This window comes from Limulus polyphemus, unplaced genomic scaffold (assembly GCF_000517525.1).
Source record: "Limulus polyphemus unplaced genomic scaffold, Limulus_polyphemus-2.1.2 Scaffold1074, whole genome shotgun sequence".
Lineage (NCBI taxonomy): Eukaryota > Metazoa > Arthropoda > Merostomata > Xiphosura > Limulidae > Limulus > Limulus polyphemus.
The window spans coordinates 131,983-156,245 of NW_013666684.1; the positions used below are offsets into that span (position 1 = coordinate 131,983).

At 31.0% G+C, this 24,263-nt stretch overlaps 1 protein-coding gene across 1 annotated transcript in view; it reads right to left on the bottom strand.

Annotated features, from left to right (window-relative positions):
• Positions 1–24,263, bottom strand: part of LOC106462007 (rho GTPase-activating protein 44-like) — a 53,334-nt gene that overhangs the window by 11,270 nt on the left and 17,801 nt on the right. The window contains exons 2-13 of the mRNA XM_022389123.1: positions 19,477–19,627; positions 18,471–18,547; positions 16,881–16,992; positions 14,689–14,765; positions 14,001–14,124; positions 11,738–11,888; positions 10,546–10,673; positions 8,408–8,455; positions 7,568–7,634; positions 3,926–4,007; positions 3,013–3,093; positions 590–718 (exon numbers count right to left, since the gene is read on the bottom strand). Of these exons, the coding sequence (XP_022244831.1) occupies positions 590–718; positions 3,013–3,093; positions 3,926–4,007; positions 7,568–7,634; positions 8,408–8,455; positions 10,546–10,673; positions 11,738–11,888; positions 14,001–14,124; positions 14,689–14,765; positions 16,881–16,992; positions 18,471–18,547; positions 19,477–19,627 (1,227 nt within the window). The remainder of the gene's footprint in view (positions 1–589; positions 719–3,012; positions 3,094–3,925; positions 4,008–7,567; positions 7,635–8,407; positions 8,456–10,545; positions 10,674–11,737; positions 11,889–14,000; positions 14,125–14,688; positions 14,766–16,880; positions 16,993–18,470; positions 18,548–19,476; positions 19,628–24,263) is intronic.

The following is a 24,263-nucleotide window of genomic DNA, read 5'->3' on the forward strand; positions in this document are numbered from 1 at the left end:
TAGCATAAAGTTTCTTTTTCGATATCCAGGATAAAAATTGAACTTTAGGATCCAAACTAGATACTTCTGTAGACTATAAAAAGAGGGTTATGTTTAGAAATAAAATTATTATTTTATGCAAGATAAAATTCAGGATTAAAGTAAATTTGGATAATTTTGGTTGATTCTATCATACAAAATAATACTTAAGTTTTGAATCAAAACTATGAAGTAGGATAAGAAAAAGGTGAGCTTTAAGCAAGTGTTTTTGTCTTAATTATGAATTATTCATTTATACTGTTTTTTTGTAAAAAGTAAAACTAATGCTTATTATCAAAACTGGAGTATTCTTTCATTCAATATAAATCCATGGGTTTAGAGTCAAAAGTATATAGATTATTTTACAGAAGTAACTAATATCATGTACACAATATACAATTGTACACAGTAAAATTGTGGATGTACTGGTCAGAATTAGAACTTTTTCTTTTATTTTTCTGGCATAATCATAATGCCTTACCTATGACAGATTTTTATGGTTATAGTCTGTATCATACTACAACTTAATTGTTACCACTGGTAGTGTTATAATAAAAAGAAAGGTACTTACCCAAACTGCATGGAATCCTGATCAGGTCCCCAGATAAGATTAGGAGCAAAGACTATGGCTATATTTTGTGGTGACATTTTGTTTACCTCAGCATATGTAGCTAACTTTGCAAGAAACTTGATGATGTACCTACAGATTTTAATTTCAATCAGTAAAATTTTATCAACTGTGCATTCAGTTAACCAATCATTAGGCATTACATAGCATATGTAATACCTAATGAAGTATTAGGTAACTGAAATAATCTCAATGAAAAACACAAACATAATCATGAAAACCTGGTGTCAGAATCTATTGTCACAAATAAGAAAATTCAGAATATACTGAGGGTCTGATGAACTATTAAAAATGATGCTGTCAAAGATGTTTCTTTCAAAAAAAGTTTAGTTAAATTAAATTCTTAATGATAGGTGAATTTTTTCTTAGAAAAATGCATTGCTCAAAATAACTAGAATTTTTTTATATTCTAGTTGTACTAAGGCACAATTACTGTTATAAATAATGCATTGGTAACCCCATACTTATTTTTATGCAAAACAAATGTAAGGGAGACTATTATGTAATCTGTCATACATTTAAATTTCATAGAAAAGTAAAGAAATCACAGCTTGAATGGTAGTAGAACACACAGATATTCAGAATGCCAGTGAAACATGCCAAGAACCCAACAAGTACATCTGGATGTTTCCACAATGTTGTGAGTAATAGGTTAGCAAGAAACTGGCCATACACAACAATTCACTGCAGAATGGCTACAAGTCTCACAATTTTATGTGAATTTGCTTTCAGACCACTATCACATTTGGCTGGAGACCTGAACAGGATGGACGACTATCAAAAACCCTGCAAAGTGACTGCTACTTGACAATATGGGCTCGAAGTAACTGAACCTCAGTATCCCAACTGAATCAACAGTTCAGAGCAGCAAAAGGTCAATAAATCAACATGCAGATAGTCACAGATTTCATAATAATTGATCTTTGTGTCAGATGACCAATGACACAATTCCAGTTCCTCATTGTCACAAAACATCCTAATTCAGTTGTGTCAAGAACATATGAAGTGGTCAAAGGACATGTGGAAAAGGCCTTGAATCACGCTGCAGCCAGACAGAAAGTGTATACATATTTGGAGAGTTCCCAAAGACAGATCCAATCCAAATTTCATGGAAGAAGGATATGCCTATGTCAGAAGTGACATATTGTTTGGGCAGAGATTAATATTAATACTATTATGGAAAATAACACACACCAGAGTACTCAACTGTTTAGCAACTTCCTGGAAGAAGAGGGTTCCAAGCAAATGGACTGATCAGAAAGTTCACCAGACTTGAATCACGTATGATATGTTCTACGAAGACACTTAGCAGCATGCGACTCTCCTCCAAGTAGTGTTGGTGAACTGGAAGAAACTCTGATGGAGGAGTGAGCCAGAAGCTCATCAACTCATTTATGTGATGTTGTCATAGCAAAAAGTAGGAAAACTTTTGATTATTCCCAAGTAATTTGAGCAGTGTAGTTGCTTCAACTTGGGAGTTTCATAGAAAGCTAAAAAGTTTTGCACAAAGTCAAGCCATGAAAACACTATGCCACATTAGCAAAAGAAAAGTTCATTTAAATTGAACTTGCATTAAGCCTATTTGGCAGCAGCTAATATGCTGCCATACTTCTATGACTCAACTTCAGGGGAAAACTTCTAATTATAGTTTCAAGTAAATATTGTGTCACAAATATGCCAAGGATACTTAGCAGTAATATAATTATATGAATATAAAATAAAATGTTTTATATCAATAGCATGATGGCTATGAAAAAATATGGAAGATTTAGTCATTCATTCGAATTTCAACTAACTGATGGATCAACACTTACCATAACTTAGCATTGTCACTAATGAATACTGAATGCAGACAGAATTATCAGCCTTAAACTTATATTAACAGTAAGGTATGCCTAGAAATGTGGATTGAGTATACTTTGTTTTGGCTACTAAGCACTCTGTTATTTTCCTTCAAGAATAGAAAGTAATCTAGTAATTGTGTGATGTTGATTTTGATATTCGGCAGCTGTTACAGCACTTTTTATAGTAATTATTCATATAAATTCATCACAAATTATCAAATTAGTTTCAGAAACATATCGTGAAACTTGTATACATTTACAATTAGTTTCAGGTGGATACTGTGGAACTCGTGTAAATTTACAATTAGTTTCAGGTGGATACTGTGGAACTCGTGTAAATTTACAATTAGTTTCAGGTGGATACTGTGGAACTCGTGTAAATTTACAATTAGTTTCAGGTGGATACTGTGGAACTCGTGTAAATTTACAACTAGTTTCAGGTGACTACTATGGAACTAGTGTGTAATACTACATTCTGTTTTAAGTAGCAACACTGGATACAGTATATACTAAAAAACTTACCTCAGATTGTTTCGGTTGGCTTCAGGAAGCTGGTGTAGTACCTGCCATAGTGCTTGCAGCCTTGCCTCTGGGTCAACTGTTCTGTTTAAAAGGAAATTAAAAAGTTAGTCTGTAATAACAAACCTTGATATATAAGGATACTTGCATAACTGTTAGGAAAGTAAATAAAAAAAATCATGAAAAACTGTGTGTGTGTGTGTATATGTACAAGATATTTTTAAATCAGTAAAAATGCAAGCTTTGGTTTTATTGAAATTAGCCAGTAGTAATTTCTTTACTAACTAATCAATACCCTGGTCAGTAAGTTCATAATAACGTAGAATTCACTAAATATATTTTGTTCACAATCAAAGTTATCTAAAACTATTTCACTAGGTCTGTACTAAAACATTCATGTACAACTCTTTCATGAAAATGACAAACAATTATAATATAGAGGATGCAATTAATTAATTATGAATTCACCTATTAATCATCAGATATGGACCTAAATATTATGATTTTCTATTAACATTAACAAACACACAACAGCCTAAAAACTGAGAAACATGTTCATGGTTTGTGTTCCAAACATAGTAAGTTTAATATTGATTATTATATTCACCTTTTAGTTTATAACTTAAATAAAGAATAATGTAACAGACTTTCACTAGCTTTACTGGAAGAATAGCTGCTTCCTAATGAATCTGGAAATTTTGAAATTAGTGTTAACATGAAACAAGAAAGTTCTAGAATTTTTAAAAATCCAGAATACTAAAACTAAATTAAAAATGGGTGGTTGAAGGAAGAGTAAGAAACAGAATTTTCATTAAAGTTGTCGCTGTGTACATCAAAGGAGATGCGGTAGCATAAATGCAGTTTTAACAACAGAATAATTCCATTTATTATATACAAAACACTTATAAGGGCTTACTTTGCTGCATTCATCCATTCATCATAGAGGTCAAATGTCAAGAGAGGTTCTGGTAGTTCACGTAGGTATGATTTGAGAGCTCCTAATTCAAAAGTGCATTAGACAGAATATATCACAAGATACTTTCAATAGCTATACAGGCTCATATCATGCAAACACTACATTTCTAATACCTCAAATAGCAAGTAGGCTATAATTTATCAGGTTTCTTAAAGTGATTTAACTAGTGTTTATTTTATTATTAAAATAATTGATACAACAATTTCGTTTATGCAAAATAATTTGTTTATTTTTATAAAGGAACTTATCCTTACTTCATGCTACATGTTTTGATTGATTAAAAAGTTTTCTAGAATTTTCATATTTCATATTAACAATAATTACTGTGCATAACCAAAAATCACTCCATCAATTATTTTAATAACACATGTGAGAGAAAAATACCAATATTAATTATCCTAGATAGTTTCTAAGTACCTCAATCTTATGTGCATGGGTAAGGGGTCAAAGTACACATGCCATGACCTTTTACAGAGTGCCATTCAACATGGTATTATGTATGTGATGTCAGAGTTGTCACCTATTCATCTGACCCTACATTACTGATTTACTGACTGTTCATCTTAGAAGAGAGTAAATATTAGATACAATATACAGGGACTGAAAAAAACTGGAACTATGTATTTTTAGATATGCAAGCTGTAAGATGGACAAAAGTAGTTTTATTCTTAACCTTGCAGTCCAACTTGTAAGATGGACAAAAGTAGTTTTATTCTTAACCTTGCAGTCCAACTTGTAAGAGTCTGAGTAAGACTAACATCAACAATTCACACACACATCTTGAGTATAAATACTTTTGTAACACACCCGATTAGAAGAGAGTAAATATTAGATATAATATGCAGGGATTGAAAAAATTGGAACTATGTATTTCGTAGATATGCAAGCTGTACGATGGACAAAAGTAGTTTTATTCTTCACCTTGCAGTCCAACTTGTAAGAGTCTCAGTAAGACTAACATCAACAATTCACACACACATCTTGAGTATAAATACTTTTGTAAAACACCCGAGTTTCTGTGTACAACAGACTTTTACATCATAGTAAAAAACTTCCACATTTCATGGAGATACACACAGTAAATTCAGAATTACTGACAGCATTTTTTCTCTAACATGGAGTCAGTCCAATGGACCAACCTTATGCACACTTGACTGAATAAAAGTGAAATATGGTATACATTTACTGACAGACAGATTTAATAGTGGAGAAATGATTAATTGCAACACTTGGTTACACAAACAAAATGATTCCAATTGTAGTTTTTAATATTTTCATCAAAATGACAACTTTCAATACATCTTTTAAATGCGTTTTTTTGAATGATTTTATTTCTAACATCTGTAAGTGTAACACCGATTTAGAGGATACCTATGGCTTAGTGACACAGAACTTTATTGGTATATAATTTCCACAATCATGATTAAGTTTTTAACACTACCTTAGTCATCTCAGATTTCCTAAGAACATTGTACTGTACAAAAATGTATAGGTTTATGAATTAAAAATAAATAATATAAACATGAAACTGCCATGTTTTGTACCTATTAAATATCTGAATGTACAATGTCAGGGCACTAATGAAAGATATGCAAGAATTCAGTTTAATGTGATACTTTCAGCTTGTTATAAAAATAACAATGGTTACTCCTCAGCTCACTAGGATTCAAAGACCCATTTTTAATGGGTAATATTTTGAAGAATTACTGACCTGAAAAAATAACTTAAGTTTTAATTTTCACATTTTAGTTTCTTTTGTCAAAAAATATATAGAAATATATACATAAAAACAAGAAATCTATTACTTACCATTGCTTATAGGTGTATATGTACTCCAAAATGTATTTTGTGAGACTACTTTTTATTTTTCACTCTATGTTGGTTGTCCAAAAAATAATTCATGTAGCTTTCAAACATGCATTTGAAAACACAAACAATAGTTCAAACAGAATGCCCCCAAACTACTATTATTAATCTGGCTTTCTAGCTAGCCCATAAATAGATTAAAAAGCACTGACTTCAGTCTACAACCAATAAAATCTGTTTGAGAAATGACACCTTTTACCAAAGTAAATTAACATAAGTTATTATAATCACACAGTTCATAAAACAGCCTTTCTATTGGTTATAAACATATACTACTGACAAGCAAGCATGAGGAGATAAGTGATTTCAAAAACATGAAGAGTTGAGAGGTACTTCAGTGGTGGGTGTAACAAATTTATTGGTATGTCAGAAAATAAAGAAGGTGGGAGGGTTCCTTATCTAAAATTCTGGCCTGTCAATTGTTTGTTTTGAATTTCGCACAAAGCTACAAAAGGGCTATCTGTGCTAGCCGTCCCTAATTTAGCAGTGTAAGACTAGAGAGAAGGCAGCTAGTCATCACCACCTGGCCATGCTGGGCTAGGCCTGTCAGTATCTAAGGTTGGTGTATCTGACCGTTGGATATTCTGAAACCTATGCAATGGAAGAAAGAAAATCTAAAAAGGAGAATTCAGAGCAAAGAGGTATGTGACACAGAAAAGCAAATGTTGAGAACTTATTTAAATATTTTCTTTTGAAGTTAAGAAATTAAAATTTACATTACATTAAAATTTGAGTTATAAACTATGTTTGATTCAACATTCATTTAAGTATGTTGATAACAAATTTTGAATGTAACTCTGTAAAGAGGCTGTGACACATGCACTTTGATGCCCCACCATGCATGTAAGGGTTAAATGACAAGAAATTAAAGAGTTTCTTAAAATCTAAAGTAGATCAACTCTCCAACTGAAATACATACTTATACTTATCAAGTAGAATCTTATGTTATCAAGACACTTGGGTTAACGTAAACAGACAATGACAAACTAAACTCATCTGGTGGTTAAGATAAGAAACATTTTTGCTCAATTTATACTGGTGAAGACCTCAGGGCAGCACATAAACCTCTATGGTGGATATTTGCAGTGTTTTTGAAATACCTCATTCACTCATGAAGCTATTTCAATAAAAGTTGGGAAATCGTATACAAATACTCTTGAAATCCATTAATAAAGAAATGGAAAAAATTTTAGTTTCAATTTAACTTCTTGGTTAAAAAGCAGCAATTTACTTTCCTATTAACAAGTTTATGTTAACTAGCATAGATCTAACCCAGAATGCTTACTTGTTTTTACATAGTGTGGAAAAAGCCTTATCGAAAATAAAGTATTAATACAAATCAAAAACAATAGTATAATAATACATTCATATTCATATTTTTTTTTTGATGACCATAAAATTTAATATACAACTTTACACAAACCATGTAAGTACTTTATCATAGCTCTAAGATAGTTAAAACAATCTTGTTAATAGCATTCAATTTTGGTTCTTACAGAAAAAAAGATTTCTATTTCAAATGAAATTCATTGCTTATTAATTGTTTGATTTCCAAAATAGCTGATCAAAAGAAAGTTTAGCTTTTATTCTGTCAGTGTACTCATCCTCGTAAAGATGTCTTCATAAATGAAAATTCCAAAAACATTTGTTTATCCAACATTTATCATTCCAGTCTGAACCTTATAATCTTTAGAAAAATAAAAATTAACATAGTACCTGCCACAGTGTGGGGATCTCGGGCATACTCTGTTAGATCAAATGCAATAAGAGCATCAAAAGAATTCTGCAATTAAAAAAAAACAACACTTCAATTCTATAAGGTCGATATTATGGATGGATGTGTACGTTTGTGTGTATACATATGCTTACATACGTATATCAAGTTCTTTCTTTAATGTGCTGAAAAAAAAACACATAAGTTACCTTAATTGTATAATCATAGGCAAATTTAGTTTATCTGATAAAATGTTCAAAGCTAATTATTTTTAACAGTAAAGAAAATGTCTTACTTAATATCATAAACACACACATCAAATAATATATGACCACAATGCAACATTACTATATATATATGTATATATATATAACACAAGTTCTACTCAGCTGCTACCCAAATGCTGATTTTATATTAATAGTATCATGTCAACAAATCTCGAGGAGGAGTATGGTAGAAACTAAACACCACAATAAAGTTAAAATCTAATCTCAAATGATTTCAGTCACTGCAATTATTTTATTTTATTAGAATGTATTCCTGTGTTACTTCACAATTACGTAAAAGTATCTTCTTGTAATTTCTTTTTCAAAACAAAAGTCCTAATTAAAGATTTGTATTTGTGAAGTTACATTATAAGATTATTTGTTTTTTTTATCTTAGCACAAAGTTACCTAATAGGCTATCTGCACTCTGTCCACCATGGGGAATCAAACCCCAAATCTTAGAGTTGTAAAGCTATAAACTTACTGATGATCCAGTTTGGAGACTACACGATAAGATGACACATTACCATTTGAGTTATCTACCTTGTCAAAATTGTGCTACTTAAAAATACTTACTTTCAATTTTTTCACTTTGGATGCACTTCCAGCTATTCTGAAAAGGCCCTGAAAAGTAGAAACACGAGCTTCACTGTAGCTATTCACAACCTCATTAGCCCAAAGAAAAGAAAAAAATATTTTAAATGCTATGTGTAAACCTATAATAAGTAGTTTTAGGATATGCATTCCTTATATCAATCAATGTTTTATGTATATCTCCTTCTTATCTACATGGTTTTTCAAAACAACATGGTGGGCTACTTCACAAGTCTGTTTCTGGTTCTGAACAGACCCTGACTCCAAGTACAGAAAAGGTAACTAGAACAAACAGTGTTATTATTGTTCTGTTGAATATTGGATTAGCTTTAACCCACACACACAGTGATACAAAATCTATGCTCATTGAATACAACTAATGAGCATTATTATATTCCAATCTCTAAAATATATTTGTTCACAACCCCAAAAACCAAAACTATTTATATCTATGTAATACAATATGTTATTTGTATAGCATGAACAGATTGTCCAAGAACATAAAAACAGCAATAATGAGATAATTTTGATAAATAAATTTTAAAATTGTTATTCTGAAATAAAAGTATATGTATAATGAAACATTACACACACACACACACACATACATACATACACATTTTGTTTGTAAGTTTTAACAATCAGTACCAATACAATTAAATATAATATGATTAAAAAGTCAACCTCTGAGATTATTATTTTTAAATTAATTTGTAATCAAGTTAAATGGAACAACCACTAAATGCACAGTCCTAATGCTGTTAGTGATGGCAGTAATTCTTATGTAAAGGCAGTTGATTTACATTGGTGTTTTTGACCTGGGATTGATTTTGTAGCTTACAATCAGATGTAAAGTTTTAACTCATGCTTAGAAAAAATTCATACCCATTTTACACTAAGAAAGATTTTGAAACTCTTATTAAAGATTGAACCTATCTGTAGAAGAAAAAATTAATTTCAGCATAAATGGAATAATCAGGGTTAAATGCACTTCATAAGAGTTATTTCCAATGCCATGTCACCACCACAGATGCAAGATGCAGAGTCACTGGCAACATCATTGGCACCTATGGTTTAAGGTGAATTCCTGACCATCTAGAAATGGAATGATGCTAGAGGGACAGACATCAGGACAAATATATGTCACACTTCTTTCCATAAAAATATATTTTCATATTTAAATAGTAAAGAGATACAAGGCATGGGAAATCCCAACTTAAAAAATGACATCTATAACATGGTGAATAGCATAAGGAAAGGAATTATCAGCAAATCTATATGAGGGCATAAAACCATTGAAACAGCATCCCACTATACAAAAAACTACCAGTACCAACGTTTGAAAACTGGTAGTCAAGAGCCCTAAACAAACCAGAAAGAGACTGCTTAAGTTTTAGGTATCTCAACCACCTGTGTACAAGATATATGAATGACTATAACAAAAAACAGAAAACTTGCTATTGATCACAAGGTGACATGGACTTCGTAACATAGTACAGTGTGAGTATAAAAACATTTTTCATTGGCTTTCGCGGGAGTGCGGGTTTCTCATGTAATTAGAAACTTAATCTGTTTCCTATCGGGAGAATATACCGACACCAGTCATATAAAATGTAATCCCTGCACTATATGGTCAGGAAAACATTTCAAATGAATCACCTATGCCCAGTGATACATTTCTACAAACAAATAAGACTGAAACCAGTGTTCACGTTATCCCCTTCTCCAACCTTCCTGTGAAGTCACCTGATTGTACATGACCTGATGTATCTAAAGTGTAGTTTCTGTTAAGTTTTAAAAATGTGTTTAGCCTTTGGTAAAATATTTCATGTTATGGAAATTTAGAGGATATATTTTCTTTGTCCCTTAAAGAATACAAGTTTTCAAACAATGATAATATTTCTACAAACTTTTTCTCAGAAATAAACAGTAAGATAGTATTTTCAAGTCACAGATGACAGAAATCACTAATAAATAAAAGAAAAATAAATAAATTGTGTGCATAACTTTTCTTAACTTACTACTGTTACTTCATATTTTGACATTATTTATGGCTTGTAAATATACAATATAAATATAACTCAGATACTTTATTTTCTGCACAAAAACATGGGGCTTACCTCTTCATTCATTCCATTCTCTAACAAACAACAAATACACATTTCTATCACTGATGCTATTTGTCTACCCGTGACTCGAAGATGTTCAGATAATTGTGTCCCATAAACTGGTTTATGGTTGAAATCTTCTGTAAGAATATGAAAATATAAATGAAAAATGTAACTGTGCTTTAGTTACACATAACTAAAAATTTAGAAAAATTTGTATTTCATTCCTAAGAAAAATTAGCATTTCAAACCTGCAACTTAAAGATATTATTCAAATTAATAAACATTTTAAAACAAAGAAGTTAAATATTATATACTTATTATAACTGAAAATAAATGCATTATTTATTTGCTTTTCACAATTATTTTTAGTATGAAATATGCATAGAATTTTACATATTGTTAAAAAGTGTTAAATATTTATGTCTTTCTTCAGAAAATTTATTTCTTTAACTGACTGTATAAACAGGGTATAGAATATACATTTGTATATTTTAATACAAGTGTTTGACTATTAGTTTTAAATGTTTCAGTTTTAAGGTAAACAAGGTATTTTCAAAATGTGAGTGCTGACATGAAATAAATCTATATCAAATATTTCACACAAAATATTTTTTTTATCTAACTTCTCATGACCAAGATCTATCCATTTGGTATTGTTCTCTTTCAAACTTAAAGATCATTCAAAAGATACTCAACCCCATTGTGAAACTTATTTCCACAACATAAAACTTCTAATAATTTCAATCTAACTTCTGCTACAATCTCACCCTTTAACTTATACCAATCAATAATTTAAAACAAATCTTACCATCCTTTTCCTCCCTGAACAATCATAATATTTTCAAAATTTGAAATGTTTTGTAAAAAAAAAAAAAAAAAAAAAGGCTGGCATATTGCAAGAAGGTAGCTATTAGTTTTGTAAAGAACACAACATGATATACAATCTACAGAAAAAATCAAAATGCTGTTTTATATTTAACTTTTTTTCTTTATTAAATAAAACTTACAACACTTCTAACTTAAGAAACTGCAAAACGGAGATATCAATAGACTAAAGTTCACAAACGTTGTACCAAAATTTATGGTTACAATAATAACAATATATGTACATCAGTAACTTTCAAACTTCTGTTAATACTCTATAGTTTGTACACGAACCTTTCTTCACTAAAATAAATGGTAATGCTAAACAAGATCTTACGAATATCGCTTTCCAACAATGGAATCCACTCTTCCAAAATATGTAGAGCTTTTCTATGACAATCTGCTTGATACTTGTACCAGTCCACAAATAACTGGGCAAATTCAGGTTCTCTTTTAAAAAGTGCATACATTTCTGCAGCCAAGGTATCCTATTAAGTATATGTAATAAAAACCTTGATTTAACCCCTTCAGTGCAGATTTTGTTTTCTTAATACAGAAAAGATGCACGTATGTATAAATCACCTAAGATACACAAGGAATAATTTTCGCATTTTTCGAAATTTTTTGATTTTAGTTTCCAAGCAGCTATTTATGGAAATATATATATATTCTGAGGTGAAAGTAGTGCAAAAACATCCTGTAATCAAAGTTTTATTTGTCCAATTCTGAAAAGATGTTAACTGCTCTTACAAGATACTACTAATTCATACAAAAACTGACATGTTCAAAATATATTTATGTACAAAGATAACTCAACAGTTCTGAAAGGGTTAAACAGATAGTAAGAATTTTTTTTTCTGTCTTTTGTCATTTTTTCACAGAAAATCTGCAAATTATAATACTAATTTGAAAATACAAGTTTAAAAGTATGATAATTAATTTTATATTTTTAACATCCAGTCAGTCTGCAAGTCAATGAGATCATATTCTGGAGAAAGGGTGGGCTACAAATTGGGGAAGGGGGGGGGGGGTCAAGGCTTCCAGTATTATAATTAGAACAAAAAAAAAGTACTCTGATAAAGTGTTCAATCTATTAGCCTCACAAAACCACACTTAAGTGCCAAAACAACTCACTCTCAATAGTGTCTGGCCACAAAGATGTGGAATTTAATAAGATTGGCCAGACCGTGTCTTGCTTGCACAAAATAATAGAAGTGTTCAAGTTCAAGCAGATACTTCACTTAGACACCTTACAGTGGAAAGTAAGCTTTGTTAAGCCTTCCTTGGCCATTTTTGTTAACAGAACTTTCAAAGACCACGGAGAACAGCTTTACAGAGCTCAGGGAACAAATCTTGTATTTCACAACATGTGTGGCTACTGCAATGTTTTGTGTGGGAATCTAGTGAATTTGGCAATCCTGGTGGGCAATTCAAATTCCAGATATTGCAAGAAGTTCAAATTTCTATTCAGAACTTAGAAGTTTCCATGAAGTTTTATTTGGGAATTAACCCACCAGACATGTCTCCCTGACAAGTAGACCAAGTGTTAAAGTAAAGTATATATATTAGGAAAAAACTTTTTTTGCTTTACATAACTCCTGCTTGTAATTTGAACTACTAGCATCTTACATTGGACTTCATAATGGCTTGAATGTCAATGGGGGCCTTTTTGAAACAGAGGTACATAAGTTCTAAAAATTTACAGACACAATTTTTATAAAAAATATACTGTGATAACCTCCTTTAATATTGTATTTACAGTTCGAAAAAGGTTTTCAATTTTCAATACAATTTTGAAAATGTCACAAAATATTTGAAATGTAAAAAATAAAAACTGCCAACAGTCATGTTTCTTATGTTAAAATACAGATATAATCTTTGTATTTTCAGAGATGATGATTGATGATCAATGCAAAAAGTAAATAGTGATTTATTCTATCAATAATAATTTTTATCCTCCTAGTAAAGTATTTATATTAGGAAAAAACTTTTTTGCTTTACATAACTCCTGCTTGTAATTTGAACTACTAGTATCTTACATTGGACTTCGTAATGGCTTGAATGTCAATGAGGGCCTTTTTGAAACAAATGTACACAAGTTTCAAAAATTTACAGACACAGTTTTTATAAAAAAATATACTGTGATAACCTCCTTTGATATTGTATTTACAGTTCGAAAAAGGTTTTCAATTTTTAATACAATTTTGAAAATGTCACAAAATATTTGAAATGTAAAATACTAAAAACTGACAACAGTCATTTTTCTTATGTTAAAATACAGATATAACCTTTGTATTTTCAGAGATGATGATTGATGATCAATGCAAAAAGTAAATAGTGATTTCTTCTATCAATAATAATTTTTATCCTCCTAGTCTTGCATGTTTTCATCAGTGTTTTGTATGATAATAACATAAACCCAGGACACAAGATTTAAATAAGTATGGTCTAAGTGGTGTTTACTTCAAAGCACCATCATTCACACCACTTGACATCTATTACCTTTTGCATTTCTGGATTATGAGCATTGATGATGAGTATATCACATACTTTCAATTATATTTAATTCGTAATAATTTTCTTTAATGTAAGAAAGTAACCTTGCACTGTTCAACTTTCAATGAAGCATCTTCCAGTTCTTCTTTTAATACATCTGCTTTAGCTGCTGAATTGTGTAATGCTCCTCCCGTTTGTTGGTGACTGTGTCGAACAGCAGTCTGATACCTGACAATGATGCAATGAAACAAATCAATGTAAAGTCTTCCAAGTTTCATAAGTATCAGAAAATGACAGATGAAAATAACTTCTAGTCATTTAAAAATTAGGAAAACTGGATGAAAACCTCAGTACTTCTAAATGGTCTCAAAGAGCTAAAGTGAACATTTTTTATTGAAATGGGTCAGAATATGACCGTTTCATGAAAGCCCCATGAATCTATAGCTCATACTTTTTGCTGGAATAATTTAAATACTGTGTAGACGTACATACAAGAAACATTCTATATAATTAGATTTAAAAAACAAAACTACATACACAAATCTTCATCATCAGTAGACTTGGTGGTTCTGATGATTTTTATGATATCAGAGTGGATCCTATAAATCCTGTAAAAAGCAGTTTGTTTGGCTCCCAAAAACATGAGACATACCACTTTTAATGATTTCTATAGAGATTAGAAAATGTCAAGATTTTTCTTATTCAAATAAACACTTGATAATAGCTTACCCAGCCATAACATTCTAAAACTATCATTTGACAATCAATACAAGTATAAAATGTCAAACTAACCTAGAACGTGCTGAATCCATGTCTAATGTTAGTTTGTTCAAAAGTTTTCTTAACTTGGTGATATTGGGAACATCATTCTGGAATATCAAGAAAAGAAGGATTATTTATGTGGGTCTATGTAATGACAAATATTCTTGTGCATTCAAATGAACTTTACAGCTTCATACTGAATTGCTTCAACATAAACAATATTAACATTAACACAAGATTTTCAAAATGTTATACTACGATTTCATCATTTCTTGTCCTAGTATTGAGCCCTGAAGTACCCCACTTGTGACATTAATCCAGTTTTACTGAACTCCATTTACAACAACCTTCCTTCCATTCAACCAATCTACTATGCAGTGTGCAAACTTAACCCTAGATCTACAGAAATAACTTTTTAACAAGCCTTTTATGTGATACCTTGTCAAATGAGTTCTGAAAATCCAAATACACCAAATACATATACTCTTATCCACATCTACATGAGCAGTAACCTCTTCAAAGAGTGTCAAAAGATTGTTAAGGCAAGATTTTTTTTCTAGTAAAACCATGTTGACTATCCAACAAAATCTGAAACTCTGTTAAATGGCTTTGCAAAGCATCTTTTATGAAACTTTCAAAAACTTTTCACACCACTGATGTAAGATGAATAGGCCTATAACCATCAGGACAATTTCTATCATCTATCTTGAAAAGAGGAGTAAGAGTAGCAAACTTCACAATAGGTATTCCATCTAATTTACATTCAACTGTTCCTTGAAAGCCAGGTGTACTGTGAACAGACTGAGTAAGTGAGTATTAATTACACATTATAAGAATGATCTGCATACAGTAATTCATGGATATTACCACAGATGTGAGCTGCTGCACCACAAGCAACATTTGAGCACCTGTACATTTGGTTCACAGTGAATTATCAATCATTGGACAGATCACTGTGACAAGGGTAGACTTATGGCTGAAAGAATGTGTCACAGCCTCTTCCAAGGAAGGATAGTCATACAGCACGACTGATAAATGATGTTAAGCCAAGTGAAAAATAAGCACAGTAGAGCAATGTCCTCATCCACAAAGTATAGGCTAACAAAAAAGATAGCCCAAAGTGCCGATGAGATGAAGCTGAGTATCTCCTGGGACCAATAACAAGATAATATGTTACTATCACAGTGTTCTCAGTAATAAAAAAAGCATTGGGATGTTCAGTAGCTTTTATAAAGTTGATGTTCTTTATTTTTAAATTACCTTTAGATAATTATGCTTCAAATTATATTGTTACCTTAACAGAAGTAAAAGCACAATTCAATAACATTTTGCCACTTGATGGATCAAAACTAATACAATAAAACAGATAATTTGTATCTACAGTGCAGAACAGGGCAATCTCGAAAACTTCAATATATACAAGTCAAATGATGATAAAAACTCAGTCATTTCAATTTATATGATGTCTTTCAAGTTTAGTTAGAAAATAAAAAATATTCTCCAGTTAACCATCTAGTTGTAAGCAAAAAAACTAGTGTACAAACATAACATTACTATGGGAGTTATTACTACACTTTTTTTTTTTTACATCTAGTACAATTTTTGTTTAGTTTGTTTCTGTTAAGGCATGTTTTGATCTATCTGTCTTTACGTGTCAATTTATTTCCCCAATGCCGTTTGGAAGTTACTACAACAGTTATTCTTTTCCAGATTGTGCCTTTCATAGTTTCTGTATCTGTTGCAATTTTAATTTGTTTAGTTTGTTGAGACATGATTTGTTACAATCGATAAATCCCCAACACTATATGGGAGCTATCATTGCAGTTATTCTTTGCTAGAACTGTACCTTTTGCAGTTTCTGCACCTGGTACAATATTAGTTCTTATCTTATTAATGCATCTATCCATCTTTATACCCAATGGTATTTGGGAGCTATTATTGCTATTAATCATTTCCAAAATTGTATTTTTTGTATTTCCTACATAGACAAATTTTAGCTGGTTTAGTTTGTCTCTTGCGAGTGTGTGATTTGTTGTATCTATCTGTACACTATCTGTTTTATTCGTCCTTATTATAAGCGATACTTGGTGGCGAGATGAGGTCTTTTTGTTTCAAATTTAAGAGATTCAAGTGATTATATGTAACAATTTAATTTTAAGAACCATCTTTTGTTTCACAACTCAAAAGATCAATGTTTAAATTTCAATTAAATGTTCTACTACCTCTAAAAATTCTCCAATGGGTGTTAAAAGTTGTTCTTCTACAGTCATTTCATACTGCATTATTTCTTTTCCCAACTTTTCTTGCAGAGAGGCACATTTTCCAAAGATTATACTGCAATATAATGTACATGCTTGTAAAATATCAAGAAAAAAAAAGTATTTTAGTAGTTATATAAAAAAGAAAATACCTAAAGATTTTGTACAAATCGTTTTAGTTTATTTGCTGCAAGCTTTCAGTGCAGGTGTCTTAATTAGGCACAACTTCATTATCATAGGCCTATCAGTCTAGAGCAAACTTAAAAGATCATTTGTGGTGTGAAGTAATTATGACAATCAAATTTTCTAAAATTTTAATATTATATAAAATATAACAGAAAAAAAAAAGAGTCCTATAAAATCAAGAGTTAGTTTACATTCTGCTAATTTTATTTTTCATTCAATTAGATTACATCATTGGTCATCATTTATATTGGCTCTAGACTGAGAACAGTTTACTTGGCCCTGGATTTAAAATCTCACACCAAATAAACCCTCAACAGCATGTGTAAAAACATCTGTGTATTTTATTTTATTTATAATCCCACATTCATTCTGAGATTCAAAAGTTATATGCTCTAATAGTTCTTCGATACTTAAGTAGAAGTGAGATAAATATTAATATGTCATGAGGATGAGGCCATCAACTTTTGCATGAAATTGTTAGAATTTCATCTATCTTGAAGAAATAAAAATTAATCAAGACACAGAAAGCTTAAGAGAAGATAATACGATGAATACAACAGATGAATAAATCTACAATTACTATAAAGACTTAAATACTTAAAATACAAAATAAAATTCATCCTCAGTTAATTTACAGATTGTCATTTTTATCTCAGCATTTTAGATGGGTGATATGGTAATTTGACACTATTTTTAACACAAGTCTTTGCAGAAGGTCCTTTAATTCATATGCCATAACCACCCATATTTCTTGTTTCCTTTCAAGTACATTTTACTTTTAATTTATAAAAACAGTTTAAATTGCAAACATATATTTAAGAAACAACTTCACAATTCACTTCTCTTAATACTAAACATCGTCATGTCTTCAAAATGAACATTTTTCTGTTAAAACACAATGTACATATCATGAATTACAGTTATATAATAAAACAAACTGTGGCCAAAATGACAGTAATGCTCAACAGTAAATGTTTAAACTACATATTTATAATGTATCTAATGAAGTTAAACTGAAAAACGGAATTTTAACAAATGTTTTACTAATGTGTGTGATTCTTGTTTTTATGATAGTTGTAGCTCATCTTTCATAGCCAGGTCAAAGTATTGAATCTTGGTTCTAAGTAAAATATGGCAAACAAACTGACAAATGACTAAGTGATAACCTAAAAGGTTTAATGAGCACTGACAGTTACAATAATCAAAGTGTATTCTTTGCTGATAATGATAATTAGAATGTAACTAGAAAGTAGTTAAGTAGTTACATATTAAGAAAAATGTTTGACTTTATATTACACAATGTCATTAAGATAACTGATTATCAGGAAACTTTAGCATATAACAAAGACAACTAACTACAATACTAACCCTAAAATAGAACTTTCACCAAGGATTCCACTGTTTTCTGCCATACACTGAGATAATACAATTTCTCTGAGCTTTTTCTGCAAAGTGGAAGATACTTATAAACATTTTAAAAATCTAGAAAAAAAAACTTACCTTAAAGTACAACAACAAAATTTCCATTTTGGTTGTTAAACATGTGATGCTGCATTTGTTCTTGTATATATTATTAATAGCTTTTATCCTCAAAATTTTATGTTTATACAAAAACAATAATACCACCTATCTGTATAATGACAGCATTTTTAACAAACATTGAAAATTATGGATATCCCTCTCCACACCTCCATGGAATTCTTGCTGTTTTTCAATAGGTAAAAAAAAAAAAAAAGAACAAACCAAATGTTTAAAATATACCACAATTTTATAATCTTCTCAATTATACTGCTGTGTCATTTTTGTTTCTGGAAAATACAGTTATATACCCAGTTCAAATGTAAAAAAAAAGAAGTTTTACAGACTAGTTAAGTGAAAATTTGAAAGCACAGCATTTAATTTTGAAGTGAATTAGTTGGAAAAAAAACCAACCAGACTTTTTTTTCTTCACAAAACATTTCATATTCAGATAGAACTTCTGTAAAATACTGATCATATAAGAACCTGCAACACCCCACAGCTCTCAGTGAAGTTGAACATGTATATTATATAGTTTTTTTATGGTGACTGTTTTAACAATGAACTTTTATAGAATTATGACCAAACCATCCAATATCATAAAACTATTCACATATAGTTTAGTAAATGTACCAATTTCACAATTAAGACTCACTTTACCATATAAATGTACACATTGCCACTATTGTTTATATGACGATTACTCACTTATACAAATTACAAACATCATAAATGATATGTACACAGTAAAGATGGAATGAAACCCAGCTTTAATAATCTCATTTAAAACTGCAGTTTTAAAGTACCAGCAACTTGACAGTTACCAGTCCTTTCAGAGACATGTTTCAACACTTACCAGCCTCTTTTCTGGACCTGAAACATCTGTTCCTCCACTCTGTAGACATCCTGCAACTTTCTTTGCAGTATTTTGGCAGGACTGCTTGACCAGTTCAACGCGTTTCTCAGCACTGACCAGATCTTCTGTCAAGACTTCAGTCTTCTCTGCTCTATATCATTAGAATTTAGAACCATCATTAAACATCTTTAAGGCCTCCATATAAATCTTGAAAAATTGCTTAAATTTAAATCAACTTTTTAGATGCAAGCAATGTTCTTATGTTAAAAAGAAATATTAAAAATCTTAATGTAAACAAAAGCACAAAGTTCCTTAGGCTGGACGAGTAATGTTTCTCCAGCTTGGGGCATTTACACACCCATAGCTGGCTTGAAGTGTCATATTTCTCCAGCTTGGGCATTACACACCCATAGCTGGCTTGAAGTGTCATATTTCTCCAGCTTGGGCATTACACACCCATAGCTGGCTTGAAGTGTCATATTTCTCCAGTTTCGGGATTACACACCAGTGGCTGGCTGGAAGTGTCATGTTTCTCCAGCTTCAGCATTACACACCTGTGGCTGGCTGGAAGTGTCATGTTTCTCCAGCTTCAGCATTACACACCTGTGGCTGGCTGGAAGTGTCATGTTTCTCCAGCTTGGGCACTACAAACCCATGGCTTAATTCCACAAGGTTTTTAAAAGAAATTTACACTAAACTTTTGGTGTTACAACTGAGCCATCTAGGTGAGTCCTACTACATCTATTTACAGTAGCCCTTAACCACTAAACTGTAGAAGCAATGCCATTCATTCATTCCTCCTACTGGAAAATCATATTAAAGTCACTTGAAGATTTAAATTGTATTGAAATTATTTATTGTGATGCTAATTCTCAATTCTACCAGTTTCAGAGTTATACACAATGAATACTTTAAACAGTTCTTAAGGAAGGAAAAATTAGGTATTATGATAGTACTTGTCTAATAAGATCTTTATTCATTTAAGAAAAGGATATATCAACTTCTAATAATGCACAGAAGACAATAAAGGATCAAACAGGAATGTAAAAATTATTAAGTCTAATTGCACATATCATATGAACTTAAAATCATGTATGAGAAATTAAACTCAGTATTGTCCTAAAAAGCAAAATATAATTGTCAAGAGGTATAACTATGTTCACTGTAGTTAAAACATCGACATTTATAAAGCATAGTAAGATATTTTTCTCTTCAGTACATGTCACAAAATCAGTATTTATGAAACATGGCCATGGTTTCTCTGTTTGGTACTTTAAAAAAATTTAGATATTAACTTTTTATTAATGGTTTTCATTGTTCAGTATAAATCAGAAAATAAACATTTATAAAACATTTCAAGGTCTTTTCAAATGAAGTCTTAGAACGGATGATATGTCTTTTCCCCCTTCTAACTTAGTAATATTACATTATATACAATTTCCTTCCTTACCCCCCCTTTCAACCTAGTGCTGCATATTTGTTTTTTACTGTGATTGGCCAATCACCACTTAGCAATGGCTAAGTGAGGTGCATACATATATCTATGGGTTAGAAATTCAAAGTGTGTTGGTTGTGGTAAGAAGATCATGTAAGATGTTGTTTCAGTATTTGTTTTATATGTAAAGTGTAACTATTAAATTTTAATCAAGCTTTACCCGATGTCCATATTATCAATACGAGAGTATCTTTACAAATGTCGGCAAATTCCATAAGTAACACAGGAGTTTGATGATAATTTAAAATACCTATATTATAAACTCACGAAATATAGCTGTACTATTCATAAATTCATACGCAAGTTAAATCTATTTCAATTTATAAATTCACTAGTACACTCAATTTTCACTCACATGCAAGTACAGCAAGTAATTTGAATTTGTCAAAATGAAATGTAGCTGTTGAATGCATCGACCACATAGTTACAAGAAATTATTCATGCCATAAAATAAGCCGAATGTGAACCACATTGTTTACTGTTTCTATTTATTTCACCATTTAACCCTATTCCCAATTTCAACCATAATGTTTTTTGCTCTCAATTTACTATTAAAATATTTATTAAATATATAACAATTATAACAGTACTCAAAGGATGATAACTAAATAAACACAATCTTTTAACATACGCTGGTGAGGAAATGGTTTAAAAAGAACAAAAATTTCAACTATGAGTTATGAAACTGCTTTTGACAAATATCCTGCTCAATAATTTTTTTATAACCATATATTGAACAAATATACTAATACATACAATCTATATGAATAATTACTTAAAAATAAAAGGTACTTGTATTATTTTTCTTCATCCTTCACTACTACTATTATGTTTCTGAAAGATAACATCAGAATACAGAAGTAGCTTCAGAAAGTTTTAAAGTTTCAAATCCACATAACTTTTAATCTCTGTTACTATGACAACATTAAGTGTAAACCTCTCAAGCTGTAAGTACCCGTACAGGTAGATATAATCCTTTTAAATAAATCTAGTATCTATAACAGCTGTTTGATGTGGCCTATAACCCTGTTGCCTGGAGGCATTGAAATATGGCTTATTGATCTGAGATAAAGTAAAAAATTGTGTGTGTGTTCTTTCTTAACTTTCATCTAAACACTTATTCTAATCTAAAAATGTTGTATATTGGATTATAATTTAAAACTAGAAAATGTATTGAGTGCTATTAAAAAATATTACAATCAATCCTACAAAAAAACTAGTCAAAAGTTACAGTAATCCTTATTAAAAAGGATTAACTGTTGACACAGAATACTATGGAAGCCATCAGGAAGCCACCCTGGAATTCCATATGATGTTCCTAAGGCACAAAGAAAGATGGCCAGTTAGAACCATAGTATTATGGATTACATTTTAACCTGTACAATCATTAAATTTGAAGTCTGAATTTTTCCACTATACACTACTATTCTGCCCTGCAATATTATTTGGAACACAACAGCAGTCGATCTGATCAATGTACTGGAAGGCCCTAGAGTGACATCACGTAGATATGTTGATGACAATTGTTGCAAGCATTTCACACATACCAATGAGAGTGGTAGAGAGTCTGTAAAAAAAGCCAGCAAAAATCTCTGAGTGGATTACAGATACCAAAATGTTCATCACAACAGATATAGCTTGTTGGATGTTGGCTACTAGATTCCACACAGGCACCTTTCTCATCACAATGATATACACAAACAGAAGAACATAAGGAATCTTGATACTTTTTAGGGTGTTGTGATGGATCACAGGATGACAATGTCTACACACAAAATGATCATATGACAGAGAAAAATCAATGAAGAGTCTTATAATTCTCAAATGTACTGCAGCCCAGAAAGTGCAGCAAAGGAATCCCATCAGTCTATGAGATTAACAGTCATGACCAAAAATAAATATTGAATAAATGTATGCACATAAGTGGCAAATTCAGCTATGACTAGGTTTACAGATGGTGCAGATTGCAGCCAAAAAAATAGCATTAGGAGCAGCCAAATCAAAACCTTACACTTCTAGCTCGGGTTTTAGCAGCACTACTAAAAAACAATGAATTCTAATAAGTCAAGAGCTGCTACTCATACCAAACCACAACCATATCTCACCCACTATATCAGCACTAGAGAGAGAGCAGATGAAGCAGTAACACAGAGACTGTAATCAGTCAACTCGTGGGTCACTGAGGCCAATAAAGATGTAGAGAAGATACATCCATTACAAAATAACATTAAGTTGAACACAATGACAATTAGAAGAAGATTGTAGAGGGAAATGTCATAACTGGAAAGTCATGGAATAGATATACAAGAAAATACCAAGACATATATCAATGAATGGCTCAGTTAAGAAAAAACACAACTACATGGGCAAGAGCTAGGTGGACAGATGGAAATCTTATTTTTGAATAGTCAGTGGTCAGAACATGGTAATCCACTGCATTCAGAATAGCATGTGAAACATATGAGGACATACTTTTTTTTTGGATGTCCAGTAACAGTGAAAATCACGCTCCTGACAGATTCCTTAAACCTCATCACAAGATTAGATATGGGTTTTATCCATATAACATGGGTAAAACCTTTGAGAGACTTGAAGGCTCATTTTATAATGATCTATATTCTGGGTCACAGAGGCATATCATTTAATGAGAAAGTAAACTGCATAGCTGATAAGGCACAGCCACTGGGCAACCTGGCAAGATTTCTGAATAATGTTATCAGTGAAATAGGAAAAGAGGAAACAGGGGTCACACTGGTCAATCAGAAGAAAGAGGATAGAAGTGTGAGACTAGAGCAACGTGAAAGTATGTGGAAATAACTGATGCTACTTATATGAATTGAATTGGGCATTATTATTAGAAAAACTTTGTGGAAATTATTAGAGAGGAGAACCTGCACCAAATTTTCAAGCATATAATAGTATTAGAAATAATAGGATTAAAATTATTTTAATTTTTTAAATGCGTAAGTGGTGTTAAAAATAATATATCGGGCAGGTTGTAGCACTACCTATGTAGGAATGGCTCAGATTGTTCATCGAAATGGTATTTTAAATATCTCCTCCATAGGTCATCAAAACTTTGAATTATTATACAGTGTTTTCTTATATAACATCTATTTAATAACTGAGTCATAAGCTCTGGGAATGTCTGTAAATGTAATAGCAAAAAGTTTGAATTTCTTTTTGTATTGCATAACTCAAAAACCAAATTCACTGAAGTGACCGTTTCAAACGAACTATCCAATTTTTTAAGTATTATTAATTGGTGGTAATTTAAAAAAAAAATTCTAGT